This window comes from Eptatretus burgeri, chromosome 5 (assembly GCF_056783735.1).
Source record: "Eptatretus burgeri isolate ZD-2024b chromosome 5, Ebu_testis_v1, whole genome shotgun sequence".
Classification (NCBI taxonomy): Eukaryota; Metazoa; Chordata; class Myxini; order Myxiniformes; family Myxinidae; genus Eptatretus; species Eptatretus burgeri.
The window spans coordinates 72,456,343-72,470,852 of NC_140965.1; the positions used below are offsets into that span (position 1 = coordinate 72,456,343).

General features: G+C 42.5%; 1 protein-coding gene across 6 annotated transcripts in view; it reads right to left on the reverse strand.

The window, feature by feature from the left end:
* The window catches only part of LOC147026683 (regulator of G protein signaling protein-like), a 171,864-nt gene that overhangs the window by 115,475 nt on the left and 41,879 nt on the right, over positions 1 to 14,510 (reverse strand). For 3 of the 6 annotated variants that reach the window (XM_085882372.1, XM_085882371.1, XM_085882370.1), the window contains exons 4-5: positions 14,277 to 14,406; positions 4,068 to 4,157 (exon numbers count right to left, since the gene is read on the reverse strand). In XM_085882372.1, coding sequence (XP_085738498.1) covers positions 4,068 to 4,157; positions 14,277 to 14,406 — 220 coding nt within the window. Of the gene's footprint in view, positions 1 to 3,757; positions 3,816 to 4,067; positions 4,158 to 14,276; positions 14,407 to 14,510 lie in introns of those variants that run through there. The other 3 variants (XM_085882374.1, XM_085882375.1, XM_085882373.1) reach the window with 3 other exon arrangements.

The following is a 14,510-nucleotide window of genomic DNA, read 5'->3' on the forward strand; positions in this document are numbered from 1 at the left end:
TATCCCACGCGGGGGCTGATTGGCTCGATCGCGGTGAGACCGAAAGGTCCACCCGTGACTGGTTCCCGGCGTTAGTCCGAGAGGGTCACAACTGGATTGTCCGTCCGGTGGGCGACGTGCCGCGATTCGAGTTACGTGGCCGTCGCACGCCGGCGGGCGCGAAAACCGCAACAGTATATCTCCAAATACATACGTATCCAAAAGTTCTCCACTCAAATAGCTGCAGTTATTGTGTAATTTCATCATGAAAATCGATGCATTCCCCGCGCTCTCATTTGATTTTTCTCCACTCGGATCACGTGTGGGCCATCGACAGCCAATAGATCGGCTGACATCGTATGCAAGTTACGTCAGACTGTCATGTGACCAGCTAAGTTGTCCAAGATGGCAGCTTCCTGCAGGGAAGAAATCACCGCAGCTGATCGGCGATTTTTGATGAATATGGCCAGTGAGAACGCTCCCCCGTGTATTATTCACCAGGACAATGTAGCGAACGAAGAAGTCAAACGTTTTACGCCTGAAAGATTGGATAAATGGAGAGAAAGTGTCAACAAATGGCTCGTCTTAGACGGTCACGAACGACGTTTAGCCGAGAGTGCCGGCGCGGGACGACTAACTTCGATCATGGGCCTATTGTACCCGGAGTGCCGGTGTAAAGATTTCAAGCTACCCCCCTTTCAAGTTACCGCCCGGTAATCTGAAATCGATTTCAAGTTACCCCCAAGGGTATTAATTCAGCGGCCGATGGGACTTGAACTCAGGACCCTAGGATCCCAAGTCGCCACCCTAACCACTGAGCCAACACCAAGCTCCGCACTCAGCCTGTCATCCTTCCGAGGTCGGCGAAATGAGTACCAGTTCCAGTGTGTGTACTGGTGGAGGCGCACTGCATCAGCGACACAGTCGTGCTTCAAGAAATGATAGCAACCCCGGCAGCTAAGCTGCCATACGACCACCACCACCACAACGAAATTGTGAATTAAAAATAAACTGTTTTCATTGCCTTTCTTATGCATTGATTTTATTGCGTTGTTTCCAGAATTGTAAATATAGTCTGAGTTGGTTAAAAAGATATACCAGTATGTCTATTTGGATCAACTATATCGAAGAGGGATTTCATAAAAATGTGGCAAAAACTATAACTGTATGAGAAATACTGATTTCAATAAATAACAATATTAAAATAAAATCATTCATAATAAAATCAAAATTCATTGCAAATTCTATAAAGGCTGTCACGTGGTCAATGGTTTTTCCCAAATTAGTTTTCAATATCAATTAAATTACTATTTTTTTGTAAATAAACATACATAAATAAATGTTTTGAGGGGGGTAATCTGAAATCGTAGGGGGTATGATGAAATCTATTTCAAGCTACCCCCGGGGGTAAAACGTTTGACTTCTTTGTTCGCTACATTGTCCTGGTGAATAATGCACGGGGGAGCATCCTCAATGGCCATATTCATCAAAAATCGCCGATCAGCTGCCGGTGATTTCCTCCCTGCAGGAAGCTGCCATCTTGGGCAACTTAGCTGGTCATATGACAGTCTGACGTAATTTACATACGATGTCAGCCGATCTGTCGAGGCTGTCGAGGCGTAACGTGGCCCACACATGATCCGAGTGGAGAAAATTCAAATGAGAGAGCGCGGGGAATGCATCGATTTTCAAGATGAAAATACACAATAACTGCAGCTATTTGAGTGGAGAACTTTTGGATAAGTATGTAATTGGATATATACTATCATATCATCAAGGTTTTGTCTACCCCCCCCCCCCCCATGAGTGGAACGAAACTGCACGATACAGCTTACGGCTGATGGCCTAAACGTGTCAAGTGGCCCCACTTCCATCAGGCTGATTGATAGTCATAGTCCTGCCTACTCAGCTGATCTTTTCGTATTCTTTACAAAGGAATGCAGTTTTGTGTACTTTTCATGGAATCTTTTCAAGCTATTAAAATTTCGATCAGTTTGCACCTTCCCACTATAAAATGCGGCAGATTGGTGTTTAAACTTTGGTGTCCCAAAGTTTAATGAGTGTTATTGGATGGGGAATTATCTGCAGATGACTGGGAGATAATTTATAGGTTTATAAGTTCTATCTTGGTAAATTTTTCTTGAGGATTTATGTTATATTGAGCCAATGGCATGTCCGGGCCATCCTACAGAAGAAGTCTACTAACTTCTTGATAATAGAGAGATGTTTGGCTATCTGTCTGTGTCACCATTTTTCTCAGAGATGGCCAAACGGATTTTCGTCAAACTTTCAGAGGTTCATCAGTGAGTGTCAGGGAGTGTTTTAGGCTCAAAGTACATTTTTGAAAATAAAAAAGTTGGATTTTTTTCTTCAATTTTTTTTTTCCATCGCTGTACAGTGCCCAAGCCTTTTCAGCTATGTGAAAGGTAATATTAAATTTCAAATATTCAGGCAGGTTTGAATTATTTTGTTTGAAATACACAACATGGCCAAAAGTATGTGGACACCTGCTCGTCCAACATCTCATTCCAAAATCATGGGCATTACTATGGAGTTGGTTCCCCCTTTGCTGCTATAACAGCCTCCACTCTTCCAGGGAGGCTTTCCACGAGATGTTGGAACATTGCTGCGGGGATTTGCTTCTATTCAGCCACAAGAGCATTAGTGAGGTCGGGCACTGATGTTGGGCGATTAGGTCTGGCTCACAGTCGGTGTGTGAGCTGAAACAGGAAAGGGCCTTCCACAACTGTTGCCATGAAGTTGGAAGCACAGAATAATCTAGAATGTCATTGTATGCTGTAGCATTAAGATTTCCCTTCACTGCAATTAAGGGGCCTAACCTGAATCATGAAAAACAACCACAGATTATTCCTCCTCCACCAAACTTTACAGTTGGCACTGTGCATTCAGGCAGGTGGCATTCTCCTGGCATCCACCAAACCCAGATTCGTCCGTCAGACTGCCAGATGGTGAAGTGTGATTCATCACTCCAGAAAATATGTTTCCACTGCTCACAGAGTTCAATGGTGGTGAGCTTTACACCACTCCAGCCGACGCTTGGCATTGCGCATGGTGATCTTAGGCTTATGTGCGGCTGCTCGGCCATGGATACCCATTTCATGAAGCTCTCGACGAACAGTGCTTTTGCTAACGTTTCTTTCAGAGTCACTTTGGAACTCGGTAGTGAGTGTTGCAACCGACGAAAGACAATTTTCCACGCTACATGCTTCAGCACTCCGCGGACTCGTTCTGTGAACTTCTGTGGCCTACCACTTCACGGCTGAGCTGTTGTTGCTCCTAGACGTTTCCACTTAACAATAACAACACTTAGAGTTTTTTTATTTCTTCAAAAAGCCAACAGGATTAGAATATCACTGGGCAACCCAACTAGTATTAAATAAGGCAATTCTCTGGTTGTATGTGTGAATGTGCGCACATCTGTACATCTGAAAATCATGGAAAAACAAGGCTGGCACCTCTAATCAATGCAAGAAATATTGGATGATATCAATAGGACGTTGAATGAGGTATGCTAACCACCGTGGGAAGCAAGGAGAAGCTGACGTTTTGGATGTTAACCATTAATAGGAACAAAATAACATTAACCCTGTCATTTGCTCAAAACAGCATGAACCCTGCTCAAGCTGATGTTTCATGGGTTAACCCTACACCTATGCTCCGATGAAGGGGTAATGCCCAAAATACCTGCTTCTCCTCGTTTCCCATGGTGGTTAGCATACCTCAATAAATGTCCTGTTGATTTCATCCATTGTTATACCTGTCCGCCGCTAACAAAGATCAACACTAGCCTTCGCCAGCAAGACTTGTTCTTCATTCTAATGTAAAAGATACATTATCACATCATTAGTCAAGAACAGAAAATTTTCATTCAACATTATTAAACTTTTGTGAAATATTTTTGCATCCATTAGCCTGGTGACAAGAAAAAAATACACCAAAACAGGTCTCTTAAAATTTTTAGACGATTACCTTTGGAATGAAGAAGTAAAAAAGTAAATGCTGTTTTTCTGATTCAAGTTCATTGTGGTTTTGCATGATAGTTCATGAAAAAACTAGTCTCATTTTACCTTGCTTGTCCTTGAGGAACGCCCTGAGCCTCTGCATACCACGAACACTGCCTACATAGGAGCGCAGCAGGTTCCTTTGTTCGTCCCTGGCTGTGGCATTTATTATAAAGTCAATTGATGTTTGTCATGATATTATGTACTCCATTATGGAGGCCAACACAGGAATCCAATGACATAATATACAATTAAATGACCAAAAAAAATACAGATAAAATTGGTTTCAAAAGATACTGTCTCACTGGAATGCAAAGACACTTTTGAATATCACACGTACAAGTAAAAAGGAAAAAGATAATATATCAAATCCACAATGTACTGCAACTAATAATAACTTGAAACAAATAAAGTGTAAGTTATTTATAATTTCTTTAATGGCCCCAATTATTCACACCTACTTGTGGGGTCAGCTAGGGAAAGTTTCTGTCATAACTCTTGAATTAATTGGCTGCTCGGACCTGATGTTCAAGGAAGGTGGCAGGAATTTTTTAATTGGACAAGGTGCCAATGACAATTGGCCTCCTCTTACCAAAAGAATGGAATTTTTAACATCGACCAACTAATGCCAGCAGATGAGTCCCGAGCATAATGTCCATCCAAGGGACTGCACACTTTGTGATGCAAGACCTTGCCTGTGAAGCCCCAATGCGATGGTTTATAGTCATGTTGAGAATCAAACACAGATTTGACAGCTCAAAGATAAGTGCGCTACCTCTACACCATCCTGATGAACTTAATAAATGAATTACTTCTTTCATTTTTTACCTCAAATACAAGACTCCTTCAGAAAGTTCTTTAAGTATATTGTTCTGAAACAAAGGAGAAACTCACAAAGTAAATGCAGAAATCTCAGCATAAAGCACAATATTTTCTCAATGCCAGCAGTCTTTGGCTCAGACTGTGGGTTTATCAGTGCTTAGGAATACACTTGAGAAGATGAAACTACAAGCAATCAAATGTCCGAATCAAAATGGGGTTATGGTTAGCATGTCAAAATCTGAATCTGGAAGATCAGAGGTTCAAACCCCACTCGAGTCATACCAAAGATTAACAATGGTACGAGCTCCTTCCTTGCTTGATGCTCAACATTTAAAACAGATGGAGATATGGTCAAACAACCATAAGTTGGCAAACAGTGGCACAGATATTGATGGTGCTAAAGGCCTCCTCCTGCATAGAACTTCCTTGGAAGGAAACATGTAAGAAAGTGGATATTGGTATTCCATGCATACCACATGATTGAAGACCTCAAAAACATTTCATCATCAATGATCTCATCACTCATCACTCATCACACACATCACATCACACAATCACTCATCAATGATCTCTCGGACTCTCTGGAAAATCCTCTATTTCTCTTTGCCGATGACTCCACCCTCTGCCGTACCATCTGTCATCCCTCAGACCGGCAAGCAGCAGCTTCTTCGCTCACTGCAGATCTGGATAAAATCACAAACTGGTCCAACACGTGGAACATGTCTTTCAATCCACACAAATCTCACACTCTCACTATGTCTCTTCGAAAGGACCGTTTACAAAACCCCCCCATCCACTTTCTCAACAATCCTCTGGAAGAAGTCTTTTCTTTCAAGCTTCTGGGTCTCACTATCTGCCATGACCTTTCCTGGGAAAGTCACATTTCCAACCTCGCCTCAAAAGCCAGTCGCCGACTGGGAATCCTCCGTCGTGCAAAGTCCTTCCTCGGCCCTCTTGAGCTCCTGACTACTTACAAAGCTTTTGTCCGTAGCCTGATGGAGTACTGCTCTCCCCTCTGGGTTGGTGCTCCTGCCTCCCACCTTTCTCGGCTTCACGCTGTCGAAACCAGGGCTTTTAAGATCATTGGCATCTCCCGCAATGAAGCTGAGTCTTTGGGCCTCTCACTCAATCACCGCAGGTTGGTCGGTGGTCTTTCTGTCTTCTACCGACTCCTCTCCAGCCTTGCCCCCCCTGCTCTCTCTGCGATTTGTCCCAACCACATTTCCACAGGGCGCTCAAGGTCCGCCAACAACCCCTTCTGGTAAAACTACCAAAATCACGAATCACTGCTCATCTTCACTCTTTCATTCCTCTTTTTCCCGCCTTTGGAATAAACTTCCTCACTCTATTCTTTCCCATTCTTCCCTCCAGGCTTTCAAAACAGCTGTTCACCACCACCTCTTATCTTCCCCCATCCAAATCCTCGATCTTTTCTACCCCCGATAATCCACCCAAGCCCACTTCCTTCAATTCTCCTGCTTTCCTTCCTGAAAGTCCCTGTAATGTCCATCTTCTCTTCGCCATGTTCCCCGTCCCATCCCCATCCCTCTCCCTTCCACAGTTCACCTGTGTCTGTTCCCCAATGTTTTGTCCCTTCCACTCCCGCCCCTCTTGTCTCATGCCTCCTTGCTGTGAGTTGTGTGTTAGCTCTCATACGAGCCTCGACCAAGGTATACAAAAAAAAAAAAAAAAAAAAAAAAAAAAAACATGGAACATCTGAGGGATAACATTGAGAAAATGATTCAACAACTTGTTTAAGGTTTTCATCTTTGGCTAACCAGATTGGTTCTGAGACTGGTATTCCACGGATAAGAGACAGGTAGCATCATTGTCAGAATGCACAGATCACCATGTAAATGGAGTACTGCTGGACAAACATGGCAGCGCCATTTGTAAACCATCTCTTCAAAGAGATTCCGATCAGATTCCTGTATGACGGTACAGTTGAAGGTAAACTTTTCAATGAGAACTTGTGTTTGGGACTTGGAACCAGAAATCAAAAGACAACTCTTTAATAATAATGAAGTTCCACTTCCATATTCTCTTAAAGTATAGCTCAAAGAACAGCAGAGATATTGGCAGCACAAAGCAAAGACAAGGTTCAAATGTGCCAGAAAATCTGCTCACCTGTCTCCCACCAGAAAACTGATGATCTTTCCAACTTGTAACAACTCTGCTGGTATTGAATTGCACTCTACCTATTTGCAGTGCAGAAATAGAGAGGTCCTTCAAAGGGTTTTCAAGGAATATGAAGATGTCACTGCAGTAGGATGGGTGAATAGAACCTTACTGGATGTTCCGTGATGCATGTAATTCTTGATGCCTGTAATCCTTGAGGCATGTGCAGCACAACGTTGTTGATGTGCAAGACATAACCAGATTGCCAGACAAATGTTCGCAAATGTCCCAGATGAATGTGTCGCTCATTTCTTTGTACCAAGACGAGAATTGACGTAAACATGTTTGACGTGTGACGATGTTAAATGGAGTAAGTGATCGAGATACTTAATTACCTCTGCTACCAAAGATCTATGGAGGTTATGTTTTCACTCATCTGTCTGTTTGCCTGTGAACAGGTCATATAAAAATGTAATGGAAGGATTCAAACAAAATTTTGTGGACAGTTTGGGTGTGGGACAAGGATGAATTGATTCGATTTTGGTGAAGATCAGGATCCATAAACAAGATTTTAATTTTTTTTTCAAGTGATTCTTCACTATTGGGTCATTCCATGTCAAATCACCATATTTTCAGAAAAGTTCCAGGTCGACCATCTCAGATTTTCATGATTTTTTTGTGTGGGTTAGACAAATATTGAACAGAAAAAATGTCAAATATTAGTTCCGTATTCCAAGGAGTTTTTGAGATATGACCCCGAGAGCGTGTCAAGGTTGGTTGAAGAAAAACGACCCCCAAATTAACCTTCAATTTCAGCAACCCATTTATTGGCATCTGTTTGAGATAAAGCAATGAATTTTTTTTTTCCTAATGCAACTTTTATGGTATTTTAAAGAAAAAATAAAGCCGGATACATTGCAGAAAAAATGAGGCCTGCAGCCACCCTCAAAAATGGTAAAAATCAAAATAGCACGACTGAAACGGGCAACTTTGACCCATGTTAAAATACCTTTCATTTATTGTGTCACCCATGTAATTTTTGTGTGAAAAATATACTAAAATGTCTACCAAAATATGAATTACCAGGTGTCTACTGCATTTATTTTTTATTTTTGGCCCTTTTAAAAAGGGAAAAATATGAAATTTAATGATTTTCAGGTCAAAAAAATCACATGTGGCGTACCTTCAAAATATACGTGCTTAGTATAAAATGAAAGCTCCTTTCATGTACCATAACTGTACCAAATCTCATTAGTTTTATAGCAATCCTTCATGTCCTACCAACCCCAACAATAAAGCCCCAAAACGAATTTGACTCATTATTGGCAATGTCATTTGTGAGCTGTTAAGTCAATTAATTTCTGTGTCTCACTTAAATAAAAATTTTCAGGCATTAAATACCAAAATATTGTTACGAATTTCGCCCGCCCGGCGTGCGATCGGCCACATGACTCGAATGGCGACCGCGTCGCCCACCGGAACAGAGAATTCAGTCGTGACCCTCTTGGAACTACTGCCAAGGAGCTAGCCACGGGTGGGGGTTTAACCTCACCACAACCCAGTCCGCATTCTACCCGCACGAAATAGGGTGAATCGCCGAATGTCGATATACCTAAGTACCCGCGCGGGTAGCGTACTGAGGAGTTGTACCATGCCGCAGGTCGACTCCGGACACGAACCACTTAAGCGGCTCGTTCCGTGCTGCAGGGATAACCGAGCAGAGTTATCGCCGACCTCGACGGTTCAGATTATTTATTGGGTGTCTACACCCACTACCAATCCCTTACGTGATGCAAGATGGAACCTTCAAACGAAGGAAAGGACGCAACGAAACGGGAAACAATTTGACAAGCACATTTATTTCACTCTCAGACAAGCACGTATTTTACAATCACAGTTATACAAAAACAATGCACGTATACAGTCAAAGCAAGAACACAACGCAGAGTTACAACCGAATAAAGCAATGTACAAGCACTTATTCAGGTTTTACTTCAAAGACTGGCGCCACACACACATTTACACAAAAAGCAAATAAAAGCCACCCTCATAGGCAAGGGGGCAGACAGGTCTGTGGACCAAATGTACGTGGGACCTGGGTGAGCGGCCAGGTCCACGAGACCAAAGGGGTCTTACCCGCGCCCTCGTGGCGTGATGGCAGGCTAGCTGCAATGTCAGATAACGTGCCTGACTCCATGCCCCTGGTGTGGTCGGTGAGCTCCTTGAGGCGTGTGTTGCCTATTTCAGCGCGGATGGGGGGAATTGTTGATGCTCGGGGTGGAGAGAGGGGAATGGCGGACGCTCCGTCCTGCTAGCGGGGCCTTGGGACCGCACTGACTCCGGCGAGCTCTCGCCCCTGAGCCCTCTTCCGCGTCCCTGCTTCACTCCGTGACTCGTCCCTCGACCTCAACTCCGAGCTCCGTCCCCTTCGCCGTCCGATCCCCGCAAACACACGACTCAGACTCCACGACTTCGACCACGACCCAACTACGACAACCTCGATGACGAGCTCCGTCTTCACTTGACCAGCCAGCTGCGAGTCGCCTTGTGCTCGCGTCTTTATAGACCAGGGGAGGAGTGTGTTTGTAAATTCGCGGATCAAATCGCGCTAGGAGGCGGGGCCACGCCACCCGATGTTCAGCCATTGGTTGGGCAAAAAGGGGGCGTGAGCCTCTCTTGATCCGAATTTCCTCCTAAAAGGAATCCACATGCATCACGCTTGGGGGCGGGGCCACACCGCCCGACGCCCGCTCATTGGACGGAGGAAAAGGGGGCGTGAATCTCCCCTGATCCAATTTCCTCTCCCATAAAGGCATCCATTTGTACTCGTGGCTCAACGCGTTCGGCAACAATCACCGAACGGGCCCTGGACAGCACGACGTTCGGTGTTGACAGGTGGTGTGGTTGATGGTTGTGGAAGGAGAAAGGCAAAGGTGGTGGAGGGGTTTGCTGTGGTAGTTTGGTTGTTGGCGGGCGTCGTTTGAGAATGGGGGTGAGGCGATGCTTGCGGGGTGGGGTTGTGGAGGTGAAGGTAGTGGCGGTTTGGTGTAGTTGTTCGGGGCGTTGTTGGTGGTGGCGATTTGGTTGTTGGGGGTGATTGGTCCAAAATAATGATAGATAAAGAAAAATGGCTAACTCAAAGCGTCGCAGCCCGGATGAACCACACATATTCCCTCTAAACAACGGGTGTGGACTAACTACACATGAACTTATCGATATATCTAATCTGAGGACCTTTCTGGTGTATTGCAAATTTCCACAGCCGTAACAATATCAATGCACAAACCAATTCTTACATGTCTATTAAGGTGATTTTTTTTCATTACACGTCTCCAACATGGTGAATAATTGACCCATCTGTAAATACCCGGTAATGCTAATGAGTAAAAATACACTTCCAGAGGAAATGGTTTTGTTTGTTTGCTTTAATATTTAAAAACTTTTAACATTGAACAATAATGTGTTTCACCTTTAAGCATAAAGAATTAAAGTACTAGAGTCTTTAATCTGAAGCTGACTCAGGATCTATTTTTAGCAGAGCCTAGTTCTAGGGATGGCTTATTTTTAAACTTGGGGTGGTGTACAAAAGTTTCCGAAAGTTGTAATTTGGAAGCACACAAAGAAGATGGACCCTGGTCTGCAGAAAACAATTAAAAACTTGTACTGTTGGTTCGATTCTTCAAGAAGAAACAGAATGCCATAAAACAACCTATTGCAGGTAAGTTTTTTATAGTTATTACTAATACAATAAATGCATACAAAGGGCAATTTTCAAATGCATATCTGATTCTTTCAAAATTATACTGTCTTTATTTTATGAATCAGTAGTTGAGCTAATGTGTGCATTACTTTGATGTCATTGGATTCTAAACAAAACTTGCACAATATTATCAGTGCCTGAATAACTTCAGTAATATGTGATGCATTGGTCATTTGAAGGGATAAACTTTGAAGCTTTCAAGTGGAAATTAACAGTTATTTTGACTAATGGCCTGGCCACACTGACATTGCATTGCGTTGCACAGCGTTTTTTGTCAGGTGTTTTGTACTGTGTGCTATAAATAGATTTAACGCACTGGTGTTGTTTAGCTTTATTGATGGGGTTGGTAGGACATGAAGGATTGCTATAAAACGAATGACATTTGGTACAGTTATAGTACATGAAAGGAGCTTTCATTTGATACCAAGCACATATATTTTGAAGGTAGGCCACATGTGATTTTTTTGACCTGAAAATCATGAAATTTCATATTTTTCCCTTTTTGGAAGGGCCTAAAATAAAACATAAATGCAGTAGACACCTGGTAATTCATATTTTGGTAGACATTTTTGTATATTTTTCACACAAAAAATTACATGGGTGACACAATAAATGAAAGGTACTTTAACATGGGTCAAAGTTGTCCGTTTCAGTCGTGCTATTTTGATTTTTACCATTTTTGAGGGTGGCTGCAGGCCTCATTTTTTCTACAATGTATCCGGCTTTATTTTTTCTTTAAAATACCATAAAAGTTGCATTAGGAAAAAAAATTTCATTGCTTTATCTCAAACAGATGCCAATAAATGGGTTGCTGAAATTGAAGGATAATTAGGGGGTCGTTTTTCTTCAACCAACCTTGACACGCTCTAGGGGTCATTTCTCAAAAACTCCTTGGAATACAGAACTAATATTTGACATTATTTTCTTTTCAATATTTGCCCAACCTGTAAAAATAAAATTACAAAAATCCGAGGTGGTCGACCTGGAGGCATTTGTTGATTTGACACGGAATGACCCTATTGAGAGATAGGCCCAAAAACAATATATAGCACGATATCTCAAAAAGTTGTGGACGGATTATGAGAAAACTTGGTGGATAAGGTGGGGAGGTGACAAGAATAAGCCGATTCGATTTTGAATAAGGTCTGGATGCAGATCTGGCCCGTCAGTGGGATACAAAATGTAAACTGTTCAGTCTGGCAGAGGTATGTGCTCTACCGAATGCCATTCTAACTACACATGTGAATTTGCACACGTGAAGCAAAAAGCAGGGTTAAGCAATTGGTTCATGTCCATCCATCGGTTTATCTAATCAGTTTATGATCGTCAATTTATGATCGAGGAACAATGTATTTAAATCGAATGTTAGATTTTGAACATGAATCGGAGCATGAATTGAAATACAAGTCTGCTGTTTTACCGTATTTTGGCTCTGAATTCATTTTCTCCAGCATGCATGCACAGAGCCAGCTATCATGTGCAGCCTGTGGGTGCTGGTTGCATCATTTTCTGGGGGTATAGTTGTGCCGCTGATGCAGTGCCCTCTATAACCAGTACACTGGAACTCATTTCGCCGACTTCGGAAGGATGATAAACTGAGTCAACCCATATGGTGTTAAATCAATGGAAACAGGGGCTCAAACTCACGACCCTAAGATCTCAAGCCAGCCACCTTAACCGTTAAACTAACACCAGACTTACATGCGTAGAGAGGAGTGAGATGATATTTTCACTCTCTGCCTGACTGGCAGTCAAACAAAATTGAAAATCATTCTAAACAGAAAACTTACTGTTTTTAATGCTTTCATAATGGACACATACAACAGTCATGAATAATTAGTGTCATGTGTTAGATAGGGTGGTGTAAGACACTGGAGAAAATGGTGGTAGAACCAGGAATTATTTTATTTGTATGCGTTTAAACCTTTTCAAAACTTCATTCAAATTTAATAATATATTTGAACACTGCATAACACAAATCACCTTCATAATACTTCCAAGAACCTCCAGTTTTACAGGGGGTGTTCAGTTACAAAGTTTATTATGGAGCGCTTGCCAAGTGGCTTAAGTGCTGAAGCAATCACTCCATTTGAAACTGTTGATAAGGAACAGTTGGCTTGACAAACGGTTGCTGCTTGGTAACTGGACACACCTCAGTACATGGACAAAATTTATTTATACGACTTTTACAATCTTTATTTTATTTAAATTTAATTGTATACTTGAAGACTGTAGTACACAAATTGTCTGTCATAATACTTCTAAGAACCTCCAGGGTTAAAAAAAAAGTAAAGCAAAGGTGTGTGTGTGTGTGTGTGTGTGTGTGTGTGTGTGTGTGTGTGTGTGTGTGTGTGTGTGTGTGTGTGTGTGTGTGTGTGTGTGTGTGTGTGTGTGTGTGTGTGTGTGTGTGTGTGTTCGTGTTAATATCAAGCTCGCCAGTGTGGGAGGACAGGAATTTGGAATTTCTTCAGAGTGCTGGCACACAAGACCCGACTCTTGTGATTTACACCATGGGATCTTTAATGTTAACCAACATCCCCATTGTTGGAAGATGGGACCTTAGGCATTACATACTTCCAATGGATCAGGATACAACACAGCCAGTGCAAACTGCCAAATCGAAATCAAATGCAAACCAGTTTTATATCCCATCTGGCTCATTGATGACTCATTTCATCAATTTCTCCATTTCATTGATGAAATTGATTGATGTCACTCATTGATGAAATCCCACTCATTGATGAAACACCCTGCCTTCAAAGCACCAAACAAGTTTTAAACTGTCTGAGGAATCGCATTCAGTCAACAGCACAAATATAAACATTTCTTAAGAGCATTATTCTGTTTTCACAGGTTCATGTAAAACTGATTTGGAGTGAGGGTGGAGTTGGATTCTGGGTCGGCTAAACTGGCCGTTTTGAAACCTATCATTGCAGGTTCGACTCCATGCCCCAGTGAGTTGACAGTGGTAAAGGCAAATTACGCATTCTGTCATTTACCATGAGGACACTACATCTGCAGCATAGCCAGTACACCCCAATAATAATGAAGCAACCTGCAGATTATGCATACTCGAAGCACCCGCTCCCTACGGGATCCATCAAGGGGGTCATGTTATTATATGTATGCCTATTTTACTCCAAGGGGTCCCAGGATTACACACCCAAAAATGGTTGCGATCGGTTCAGCCGTTTTTGCGGTACATGGGAACAGACAGACGGACGGTGAATTATAGTAAGATTTAGAATGAGGGTTGAATTCAACTATGTGCATAATCCTGGTGTTGGCTTAGTGGCTAAGGTAGCTGGCTTGGGATCTTGGGGTACTGAGTTTGAGCCCTGTTGGCTGCAACACCAGGTGGGGTTGACTCAGCTTGTCATCCTTCTGAGGTCGGAAAAAATGAGTACCAGTGAACTGGTATAGGGGTACAGCATCAGCGGCAGAGTCATGCCCCCAACAAAATGATTGCTACCCCGCAGCCAAAGCTGCCATACGCAAGAAGAAGAAAAAGAATTCTGTGCATGTATACTTATCGAATTCCACCCTGGGAAAAGGTAATTTTGAAAGGTTCTTACCTTTGGCAGGAAGAACGGGATCGCGCAGAATTTCTTGGCATAGTGCCAGTTCTATAGAGAGGTGTGAGTTGTGGAAAAGTGGCAATCGCTCCTGCTGCAACCACTGAACAAGTCCTGTCACACTTGGTGCCTATGCACACATCATAAAACAAACAATTAAAAAAACACCTTATTTACCACATCGTGCACAAACACAATGTGTGTATTTTTATATTTATTTTGCCGCCATTGAAC